The sequence below is a fragment of the Hibiscus syriacus genome, unplaced genomic scaffold, assembly GCF_006381635.1.
Source record: "Hibiscus syriacus cultivar Baekdansim isolate YM2019G1 unplaced genomic scaffold, ASM638163v2 tig00012370_pilon, whole genome shotgun sequence".
NCBI lineage: Eukaryota > Viridiplantae > Streptophyta > Magnoliopsida > Malvales > Malvaceae > Hibiscus > Hibiscus syriacus.
Genome location: NW_024062270.1, coordinates 182,279 through 193,920, shown reverse-complemented (window position 1 = coordinate 193,920; position 11,642 = coordinate 182,279). Strand labels below are relative to the sequence as shown.

The 11,642-nt window shown below is 34.9% G+C and overlaps 2 protein-coding genes across 2 annotated transcripts; both read right to left on the bottom strand.

Annotated features, from left to right (window-relative positions):
- Positions 1 to 529: 529 nt before the first annotated feature.
- On the bottom strand, positions 530 to 4,243 carry LOC120205227 (polyadenylate-binding protein-interacting protein 9-like). Its single transcript, XM_039205140.1, has 10 exons — positions 3,784 to 4,243; positions 3,141 to 3,251; positions 2,997 to 3,041; positions 2,588 to 2,660; positions 2,384 to 2,496; positions 2,165 to 2,224; positions 1,970 to 2,017; positions 1,817 to 1,885; positions 856 to 917; positions 530 to 754 (listed from the first exon to the last, which is right to left on the bottom strand). Exons 1-10 carry the CDS (start codon positions 4,039 to 4,041, stop codon positions 697 to 699), a joined length of 897 nt encoding a protein of 298 aa, XP_039061071.1. The 5' UTR covers positions 4,042 to 4,243; the 3' UTR covers positions 530 to 696.
- A 1,154-nt stretch (positions 4,244 to 5,397) lies between these two features.
- Positions 5,398 to 11,023, bottom strand: LOC120205221 (ethylene receptor-like). Its single transcript, XM_039205131.1, has 8 exons — positions 10,922 to 11,023; positions 10,742 to 10,805; positions 9,423 to 10,365; positions 7,300 to 7,668; positions 6,942 to 7,208; positions 6,717 to 6,844; positions 6,407 to 6,604; positions 5,398 to 5,981 (listed from the first exon to the last, which is right to left on the bottom strand). The coding sequence occupies exons 3-8, from the start codon at positions 10,320 to 10,322 to the stop codon at positions 5,624 to 5,626; spliced, it is 2,220 nt and encodes a 739-aa protein (XP_039061062.1). The 5' UTR covers positions 10,323 to 10,365; positions 10,742 to 10,805; positions 10,922 to 11,023; the 3' UTR covers positions 5,398 to 5,623.
- Between the last annotated feature and the right edge of the window lie 619 nt (positions 11,024 to 11,642).

The following is an 11,642-nucleotide window of genomic DNA, read 5'->3' as shown; positions in this document are numbered from 1 at the left end:
TCAACGTATAATGTCCTTATACCTCATCTTCGACATTAGACTCAATTTTCTTTTGGTTAATGTATGTGATATGTGATGATGATGCATAATAAGTTTGTTCAAGGTGCATGATGTTAAATGCATGAATATTTACTAAAGCATGACCGTATAGATTAAATATGTAATTTTGGAATCTTGACATGTTTATTATGATTCTTTAAGTTAATATGTTTATTGAGTTTTTTTTAAATAATTTGAGATGATTATAAAATAATATCTATTTAAAGTGATGTTCGAGCATGTAATTTGACATGCTCGAATGTGTGCATGACTATATGATGTTTTGATATGTATGCCATGTTACAAGTATGTTCATCTATTTTCATTAATATTAGAATCAATCAATTGCATATTAACTAACTAACAAGAACATATTCAAATTGATTTCAGTAAATTTTCAGGAAAAATGATTGATCCCTCAAACTCGGGTCGATCCCTCAAACTCGGGTCGGATCTTAAAATGCTTGGTTGATCAGATAATGCAAGAAAATTCAAGAAAGCATGAAATGATTCCCTCAAAGTGGCTTCAATCCAAAGCACGACCGAAATCTTTCAAAGATGAAATTAAATATTGCAACAGATCAAGAAAAGTTCCAACATCCCTTCAACGCAATCAAGTTTCTCACGATTTGGAAGTCGCCAAACTCGGTTGATCAGTTACTGCAATGTCGGGCGCGTAACTCGCGGCCTCACCGGTGTCTTTGAAGGACTTACCCTGAAAGTTCGGAATTTAAACGCAGTAGGGTTAAGCTTTTAATCGACGACAATCATGGAATCGAAAGCAACAATTTAGGGGGAAACAATTCAGGGACACACCTGATAGGCTGAGTTCCAAGCACCATCCCACTACAATTCAGTGCAAGTATGGCGCTTTCCGCCTGTCGATAGAACGGAAGAAAATTATTAATCCGATTCAAGGCACAAAACATCATGCAGGAAATATTATTAACTCGGAAACAAGTAAAAGTATTCTCATTAACCGTCACTGAATCTTATTGCATATTATATATGTAAAAGTGCAAGCACAACGGCGTTGTGCTTTTTGCCGGCGATGATTCAAGCATGTACAGCCGATTTAATGCAAGAGTAGATGGATAGTTACTTATCGTAGTTAAAAACAAGTCATGATATGGGAACAAAGTTCAGTGGTAAACAAACAATCAAACGGATAGACATTTATGGTATCGCTATGCGATATTTGAATGAACTATGGAAGAAGTCAATCGACTCACATACATCCTTTGTAAGAAAAAAGAACATAAATGCCTTGTCGAATTATCATCGATGACATTATAAAATCAATAAGAAAATCAAAGAAGACAGAAACCCTTTCCTAAATTTAGATGGTCCGTGGAAATGTGAAAGAGGTTCAAGAAAAAAAGAAAGCATCGATCGAACAAACATACAATCAACTGTCTCGCAATTGCATAGTTAAAACCTGAGATCGAGATTACACATGGAAAAGCTGAATTATAAAGGTTATGAACTCAGTCATAAAAGGAGTTGATGAAAAAACATGCTTATATATGTCATTGGCTGTAATAGATCAATATATATATATAGAAAACTTGTTCCAAGAAGAGCTCGTGTTTTGATATAGACTTCACTTAATCATTTGCACAAACGGTTTGTAAAGAGTCGACCGTGACATATTATAAATAATTTTACCGACATAAAATATACTAAACCAAAGCCAGAAACATAGATTTTAAATCATCATAAATATAGTTTCAACCCCAGATCTATTTCGAGAAGAATCCCACAAACATAAACTCACCACGGCAAATTCAACAAAAGCTATACGAGTTGAATGGACTTGATCCCCTAAAAGCCTCAAGCAAGTGACCTGAGAATTAAATAAAATGACCATGATAAGCCCCTCTACCTTTAATCTCCTTCAAGAAAAGGTGTGAGGTTTTGATGTACTAACCTCACCACAGGTTGATTCAAAGAAATTCTTCACTTCAGCTTGAGAAACCTTCAGTTGAAGTGAAAATGTTGATCGGATTAGATCAACAAAGTTACATTAATAATACAGATGATAGAGGAAGAGATGATAACCGATTACTTCAGTTACAAATGTTCGGAACTCAAACATTCATGTGGGCAAACATGGCGGAGTTACCTTCTTGTCAATATTTGTGCAGTAAACCGTCCTGGTGCACATTTCCCTTTCATCTTCTGACTGCAATTGTAGTTATTACCCGTATCAACAAAGAGAATCAGAACAAAAATATAGAGAAAAATCTGAAAAGCTATTTAACGATGGTGAAACAGTATTGGATAAAATGAAGCCCTGTGCAAAACCGAGACAACTAACAGCCAGAAAGTTATTCATTCATACCCTAGGAAGAAATGTAGGGTTCACAGGAAGGATGGCAGTTTTTGATGGCAAGACCCTAACTGGATAAAACCCAAGCATTGTCCCATCAATGTTCAAAGCAGCTCTTGCACCATCTGTGAAAACAAAGTTCATTTAAATTGTGAATAAATGTACATCGATTTTATGAAAGAAAAGTTTTAAGTTCAGTCCATAGAAGCTGCTTGCCTTCATCTGCAAATTCCACAAATGCAAAGCGAAGAACTGAATGCGGATCACCACAAACTCGGCAATCAACAACCTTCAATAATAAATTCCCAAACCACTTGAGAAATGCCATATATACAGTAAGTTGTCACATAAGCTATCATATTTACAGTAATATCGTCACCATTTTAAACTCAAGCAAAGAGGAGATAACAACCAAAAATATGAAATAAAAAGATGATTGAAAAACGTGAAAAAACCCCAGGAAAACTCAAGTCTTGTGCATACCGCAGCAATAGAGAGAGAGAGAGAGAGAGCTCTAGAGAAAGGCATGATAAAGCTTTAAAGAATGAAGTTACGCTACAATACACTATTAGCCAATTGTAAGTGAAGTTGCAAGAAAAACTTTAAAGCCATCATTATAACTTACTTGTCCACAATTACTAAATAAGCTGGCAAGTTGCTCTTCGGTAATCTAACACAAAGAAGGAAATGAATTTCACAAGTGAGCTATCCAAATCAGAATAAAACAACAAAAAGAAAATCACTAGACCGGATTGTTGTTTAAACTTACAGTCAGATCAATATTGGAAACATAGACTGTTCGCCTGATGCCATCATCTCTTTGAGCTCGAAAACCTCTACCATTAAGCCTTCTTCTACCCTGGTTGAAGTTATTTTTACCCTGAAAAACACAACTATAATCATTTACCAAATGTAACCAATGTAAAACTATAAACAAATATAAGGCCCTCGCGTGTCAATAACTCGATATTCAGCATAATACCAAATATGATGATGAGTAGAGGGAGCAACCAAGTCCAAATGCATCCAAGTTCCAACAAATCAATCAAATTAATGATTAGACAATAATTAGGTTTATTAAAGCTCTTGGAATCATAAATTCCAGCAAAACATACAGTTTATCAATCAAAAGGGGAAGAAATATCAGAAACCAATTCAAAATGCAGAGTTGAATAAGCATATAAACAGGAAACAAACTGCCAATTTAACCATTAAGATTACAGAACAAATAGAAAAAACCCCAATTTATCTATGCAATCAAATTCATATCATCAATAATTTCCCACAAGAGAAAAACAAACAAAAATGGGAAAAAAAAAACTAAAAATTAGCAAACACCCATGATCCAAAACAAAAAAGAAGTAAGCAAGAATGCCATGAGAAAATGTAAGTGATCAGTGGAAAGAAATTACCCTTTTGTTGGAGAAATTCTCATTCCCATCTGATTGCTTGTTAACAGGAATCTGATTAAAAATATCTGTTTTTTTGGTCCGATCATGATAATAAGATGATGGGAAAAATTCTTTGGCCAAAGGATTCAACTTTGTGAACATATCAACCAGGTTTTGCACATTGAAGACCTCCGATTCTGATTTGGCTGTTTCTACGACCAAATCGTTGTTTTTAACCGCACCCATTGCTTCATCTGAGTTGTCAACAACTGCAGCCATTGGAGCAAAACCCAAAAACCACCAAGAAATTCTCTTTTCCTTAGCAAAAAGAATACAAATAACCAGAAGAAATGGGGATTTCGCTTTTGTGAATCTATTCTCTTCGTTTCATCTTTCCCACTAGAGAGGAAGAAAGTTGAGAACTTTACAGAGAAAATAAAAATAAAAAACTTAGTTTTTTATTTATTTTATGATTATTGATGCCTAATAATAGACACCCCCATTTGGAACAAACAAATTTCTAGAAATGGAAGTGAAATCAAAATACAGAATGGTTTCCTTTTTTGCTCCTTTTTGGATGTGTTTAAATTAAATGGATAAATATCTCAAATTAAATAAAAAGAATTCAGGGTTTTGAAGGAAGCTGGAATGAGCATAAAAAAGAGGGGGAATAACAGCCTTTTTGGGTTCTATTCTTTTCTTTTCTTTTCTTTTCTTAATTTTCCTTTTCAATTTAAAAAATGGTGAAACTAATAATCAGGGGTTAATATCTGGATATTCTTATGACATCAATAAATCAATTAATAAATCCAATTATTTTATGTGAAATAAAAAGCTATATATTTTTATTATTTGTCCTTTGTATTTTTCATAATAATTTAATTAAAAACTAGTCGGAAAATCTGTTATATCTTTGATTCTTGGAACAATAAAGGAAGAATAATTACATTACTTTAAAATATCCCAAAAGTTTATGCATTTATCTTATCGGAATATTAGATAGATATAACAATAATAATTACTAATCACTAAGTCTATAAAAAGATATTATTATTCATAAGAAAATTGTTATATTTTAAAAGATAAATACTATACGTAAACATTTAATTATAAAGTTATTTTAATTTAAATATTATTTTTTACATTAATTAATGAAATCACTAAATATTTAAAATATGTTATTTATTATTAACATTTAACAATAAATAATATAATAATTAGTGAAATTATTATAATTACACATTTAATCGTCACTTCTCATATATCTATCAATTTTATCCTCTAATTTAATCGAATATGTCATTAATGATATATTTCATTGTATTAAATTAAATTAATAGATATATAAAATAAAAATTAAGTATATATTTATACAAAATTAGAAAAAAATAATGATAAAATCAAAATCATCCACGGTTACTTAAATGACCCAATTTCCAATGATTCAAGCCTTTCCTTTTTCATCTTACTAAATTTAAAAATTATTAGTTGGCAAGTTTTTTTATTTTACAAATACTGCTAAAAGTATCATTTTTATTTTTTAAAAAATATTTATTTTTTATAATAATGAAAGATTCTTTTAATTCGATGAACACGTCAAAACATCTCGAAATTTTAATCGGAAAGTAGCTTGGCCTTGATACATGTTTTTGGATCAGACTGATAGGGAACAGCAACCTATTTGCCGAACTTTTCGTATAAATATGTTTTGCTACATTCATCCAGTAATGTGTATCTGATTCTTTGCGAAACAGCAGTGCTCTGAATTTTGCGGTATGTACATGGATTACACCATCGGCTTCCTCATTTTCCGGCGGTTGCCAGAAGAGTAATCACTGGTTGCCGGTTACTGTTTGGGGTTTCATATCCCTTCGAAAAGAACTCGGTGCTCCAGAAGGTCTGACAGAACACTTCTCATCTTATCAAGTGAAACGGGTTTCAATATAAGACCATCCATGCCGATCCTCATGCAGTTCTCCTTCGTCAACTTGTCTGTATTTCCGGTGAGTGCCACTATTAACGGCCTTTCATTGCATTTTGCGAATTTCTCGTGTATTCTGTCGGTGATTCTGTGACTATCCGTACCGGGAACACAAATGTCCATGAAAACAACCTTGTGCTTGTGAGAAACCGACCGCAAACACTCGTCACTCGATCCAACCGTCGTCACGTCACACCCTAAATGCATAAGAAGCTCTTTGGTTACCGTCCTGCTAACCCTGCATTACCCCATAAAAGATTTCAATGTTCTTTCACATTAAAAGGAAAAGCTGGAAAAAGAGTAACTTGCCTATTCCCGAACTACATTATGCAAGTGTTCATAAAACCCGATAGAAGAAGTGTTCATAAAACCCGATAGAATAATATCGCAGGAAAAATGTTAAACTTCACCGATTTGAATCACAAACTAGACATTCATGATAAACTGGCCGGATCATTTCATACGTTTTCCAGATCGTTCTCGCACAAAGACTATATAACATGTAACGAAAACGACCCCATAAAATACATTAAACGGATTTGTAAGTTAACGAAGTATGAAACAAGATTATGAGACAGATTTTATTGTTTTATGACCCGTAACTTTAAATATGGTTTAGGAAATTAATTAATTAATGATTAAATTGAATGTAATAGAACTGACCCGTTTTCATCCATAACCAGAACTTTAAGCCCCGGAAAAGCTGTATGCCCGTGATTAATTGGCATCTTCAGCATGCATGGAAGTTTATATTCGTTCATGCGCTCCGGGATCCCAAGTTTTACAATGAAGATAGCAGTACATCCCTTACCAAGACCTTCGCTCTCTATCCAAATATGTCCCTCCATTAGACTTACAAACCTGATTATATCATTCTATGTAGAAAATCAGAAAGATGGCTAAAAGTTTATAACACCTACATGTTAAACCGGTATATTGGTTTAGTCAAAAGTGGTACAAGGGGAAAACGTACCTCTTACAAATAGCAAGGCCTAGTCCGCTGCCACCTGAATTTCGTGTTGCTGTTGATTGATTTTGTGCAAATTTGGTAAATAAGTTGGGAATGTCTTGGGGGCTAACCCCACAACCTGAATCTTTCACCTATACCAGAAGCAAAGACATAAACACATTATCAACCTCTAATTTACAGTGATAGCAGCCTAAGGCAGATTATTACAACTGACAATGACGGACCAACCTGTACTCGCAAATAAAAGTGATTATCACTTGGCACCGGGAGAAATTCCGGGGCTCGAGAATCTCTCAGTGTTTCTGGTTTTGCAACAAAAGCAGTGATTGCTATGCTGCCCTCCTTTGAAAATTTCACAGCATTACCAACAACATTCAAAATTGTTTGCATCAAGCGCTTCTCATCACCAATGGCATATTCCGGCAAGTCCGGAGCCAAACTTAATGAAACATGAAGCTTTTTAACAGATGCAATTGGCTTGATCAACTTTAGGACCTATGACGAAATGAATGTGTATTGTTAGAATAAAAAACACCCATCGGTACTCTAGAAATTTCCAAAAGCAACAAAAGAAATGAAATTCTACCTCTTTGAATACGGCATAAAGATTAAAAGTTCCAAGGTCTAGTTGAAGACTACCATCTTCAAGCCTCGAAAGATCCAGTACATCATTTATTAGAGTTGCAAGAAGGTTACTACTCTTGAGAATAGTTTCAACCATCAGACGTTGTTCAGGTGTCAACTCGGTTTCCTGCAGCAACGAAGACAAAGCGATAATTGCATGCATTGGGGTTCTCATCTCATGATTCATAACAGCCAAGAAGTCATTTCGAGCATGGATTGCTGTCTCGGCTTCTCTTCTGGCCAGATCAAGAGCAACATTCTGCTCCATAAGAAGATTCCTTGCCCTCATTGACTCTTCTAAGATTGCAGCGTGTGAAAGAGCAACTGCCACCTGAATTCATTACACATATTTACAAATAATTTGCTTTAAGCAACATTGATATCTGCAACATAAGCAGTAATCCAAGAGGGATGAAGTTATCTACAGCAACCAGCTATGAGAGCACAACAGAAGGCATCAACAAGAGATAGGAGAGAATGGAGGGAGCTCTCAATGAACAAACTATGTAGCAAGAGTCCCGATTCTGAATTACAAAACTAAATCTAAAATCCAATAATCACAATAATGTTCGTATTTATTGTTGCAGCAAATGTTACTCAAACTTGGTTGTGAGTATTTAATATGAGTAGGTTATTAACACGAATATGATAAATTTTTCCCACGTTCTTCCTCGTCTTTGGAGGGCGCTTGCAACGGAGTAAATATGTGCCAATAGTCCCGATTTTGAATTACGAAACTAAATCTAAAATCCAATAATCACGATAATGTATGCATTTATTGTTGCAGAAAATGTTACTCAAACTTGGTTGTGAGTCTTGAATATGAGTATGTGATTGACACGAATATGATAAAATTTTCCCAAGTTTTTCCATGTCTTTGGAGGGTCATATCCATATACCCATATTCGAATATTGATCAAACATGATTACTTCATTAAAGAAGAGTCAAAAGCTCTCCAACTTCCATAAATAACTTGAAGGTGTCAAAGTATTGAAGAATTAATAGCAAATTATAGATATTAGCCTAACAAAAAAGCATGTTTTGTTGTCAACTACAAAATATTCTTTTTTTTTATAGGAATTGCAAGCCTCGTTAAAAACCTCCTTCATGATTAAAGGAGCTTATAGAGAAGCTCCTTAATCAGCGGAAGGAGGAAAATAGTGCTTTAAGATTTTATTAACCATAGAAAGAACACGATACAACTAGGGAGCCACCCCCAATATGAACAAAACACCAAAAACAGCCACCAACAATCCTACCAGAACCAGCCTAATCCAACAAAGCAACAACAACAGCCTAAAAAGGACTGGCCAAACAAAAAACCTAAACGAGGCCCGATAGACACTCAATCAAACAAAACAACCAGAAAAAAGCCAAGGGTGACAACTGACTAAAACCATAAAAGCCAACTTCTAACTCAAAGGCACAAGGTTCTTAACCTTGAGGTCGTGGGATCGAGTCCCACTGAGGGCATTTCATAATTCGGAAGTCTCTTACGAAAGCTGCTCTCAACCTGGTGTTGGGGGTAGCCTACTATCTTACCTCCCCCTTACCCCATACATATGGGAAAAAGGGACAGCCATTTTCTAACTTAAAGGCCACGGAGCTTTCACATGATAAGAAAACAAAAAAAACACGTATATAGCCGCCTTTCCACCACATCACCACGTCTTGTTGGCTAAAGACCATCCGAACTTCCAGCTCCAGACAAAAAGCATGGTGTAGATCACCTGAACCTTCTACTCCTTCCCCCGCCATCGTCTTCCGACAATAGATACACTACTGCGCCATTAGACTCACAACCCAAATCTTTCCCAAAAGGCAAGGAATTGAACGAAACTACTCAAGTAGCTATTTATCAATAGCTCAAATCAAATTACTATAGGCCATCGAAATATGTATTTAAATATAGAAATGACATCGCAATACTATTATTGTACATGCACAAACAATGTAAGTATTAAGAAACATTAAATATTATAAATGTTTACCGGACAATGGAGTATTTAAAAACATAAAAAATGGGGAAGGGTGGTAGGAAATAATTAACACATGGTTAAGAAGCAAAACAAGGCAATTTTTACCTGATCAGCAACCGCTTCAACGAGCTCCAACTCGTGAATATGCCATTGCCTTGCACTATCTGAAGGGAGCATCAAAACCATCAAAGCATATCTTTTCGTTGAAAGTTCAGGCCAATCATTAATATGAAAATTCGAGAGATGCAGGAGTGGGACACGAACAGCAACAACCTCTCCAGGCAGGTACTTCCCTGCAGGCCGTAGTCTTGCCACTGGACAATTTGGGGAGATGTTTATGGCATGATTGGTGCTAAAAACTTGATTGATCACAGGATGATGGATCGGAACAGTATAAACAACTGGATTCTGTTGACGAAGGGTGTAGGAAAGTTGCAGCTCTAACCCGGTACGTGTTGGCATCCACAATGCACATTCTTCTAATGACAAAGTTCGACCCAATTCAACAAGTGTAGTTCTTAGTATTGTATGTCTATCCAAAGTACTCCGGATCTCGTGTGTAAGCATCCGAACATGTCGACCTGTTTCTTCTTGTGTACGAATCAAACCCATTTCTCTATCAAGCTCAGCAGCCTTATTCTTTAAAAACAATTCTCTTGTTTTTACACTCAACAGATCTGGAATAATATGTACAAGCATCAAGGCCGTTACGCAAGACACCAGAGCTGTCAAAACCTTTGCAGTGGTCATCACTGACGCCACGGTTCTTGTGTGCGGTGTAAAAGTCCACAAGTTAATAAGATGAGTTGCACCACAAAGCACAATAAAGGCACCAAACTGCACGAGGACCCATCTATAAGGAAACACAGCAGATTTCTTGACGAAGTATATAAGCTCTAAGGGGATTGAGAAATATGCAAGTGCGATGAAGAAATCAGAAATATATTGATATTTCATCAACAGGTCATCCGGAGGCCCTTGCGGCTCAATACAGTTGCACGCCATCCGACTGAATCACCTAAGCTCTAGCTTCTTCTTCTTCACATACCTGACAGCAGATCATAAACATTTAAAAAATGCGCTCAGCTAAAAAGGTACAATTTCTTGGTTTAGGGTTTGATTTTACCCCCAAAACATTGATTCATCAACGCTAATGATAATATTTCTTAGATTCAATAAGCATACCAAATGGAACAAGATAAAAATTAAAACTATATACTATTTTTAGTATCGACCGCAACCATAAGCTGATATAATCCCACCCACTTACTTGCTTACCAAACATAGCCTTAAGCATAAACAAGAAAGAAATTAAAATAATGCAAAATAGTCAAATTTTGAGTTGAGCAAGAACAGAGCTTAAACCTGAGAAATCAGATAGAGAATAAATGCCGGAAAACAGTAAATTAAAAAAAAAAACTTACCCAAACAAAACAATCAAGCTAGCAAAATTTCTTGCTGGATCATCAAAATGAATTTCACAAACAGCTGCCCAGAGCACAAAAATCAGATGTCCAAAACAATTATAATTTAAAAAAAATCAAAAGAACTGGAAAATCAAGGAACGGAAAACAAATTTAAAAGTAAATTTAAGAGTAAATTACCTAGCTGGGTTTTTTTGGGGCAGTTTAATTGCAAAGCCTTCCCTTTCAGGCAAGCTTTGACGATCTGTGTTCTTTAAGGGAGGGTTCTTTTTCCCCCGTCATTATAGGGAATGGAAAGTAGGCACCAGAAACAAATATGCGGCTTATGATGCTGTTACTGATCTTTGACTTTTAGTAACGGACGGTTTAATCAAGGCCGTTGGTGTTTTCAGTATTTATCCGTGATGGAGGTGGGATTCTCCCCGGGGCCACAGTGTGGTGTGGAGTAAGTTGATCGTCACAGACACGTAGCTTTATCAATCTTGGCTATAGTGATCCAACATGGATGACAGCTTGTATTTCCTACGTGTAAATAGCAAGACAAACCAGATATTTAGTTGGGAAAGGAGAAAAAAGTAATTTTTTCTATTAATGAAATTTATTAATTTAATTTTTATAATTTAATTTGAGTATTTTTTAATTAATTTATTTATTATTAAATTTAAGTGATTATAAAGTAATATATATTTTAAATAATATTAATCATTTGACAATAAATGTTAAATCACAATATTATAGACATTGATGCCAAAATCTATGACCTCTATAAACAACGAAAATTTAAAATTTCGATCACAAATTATATAATAACTGTTAAATTTATTTAATTAAGTATGCAATTAGTCTTTGTATCATGCATAGTTAAAATTTAACTTCTATTATCTAATATAGTACTGACATA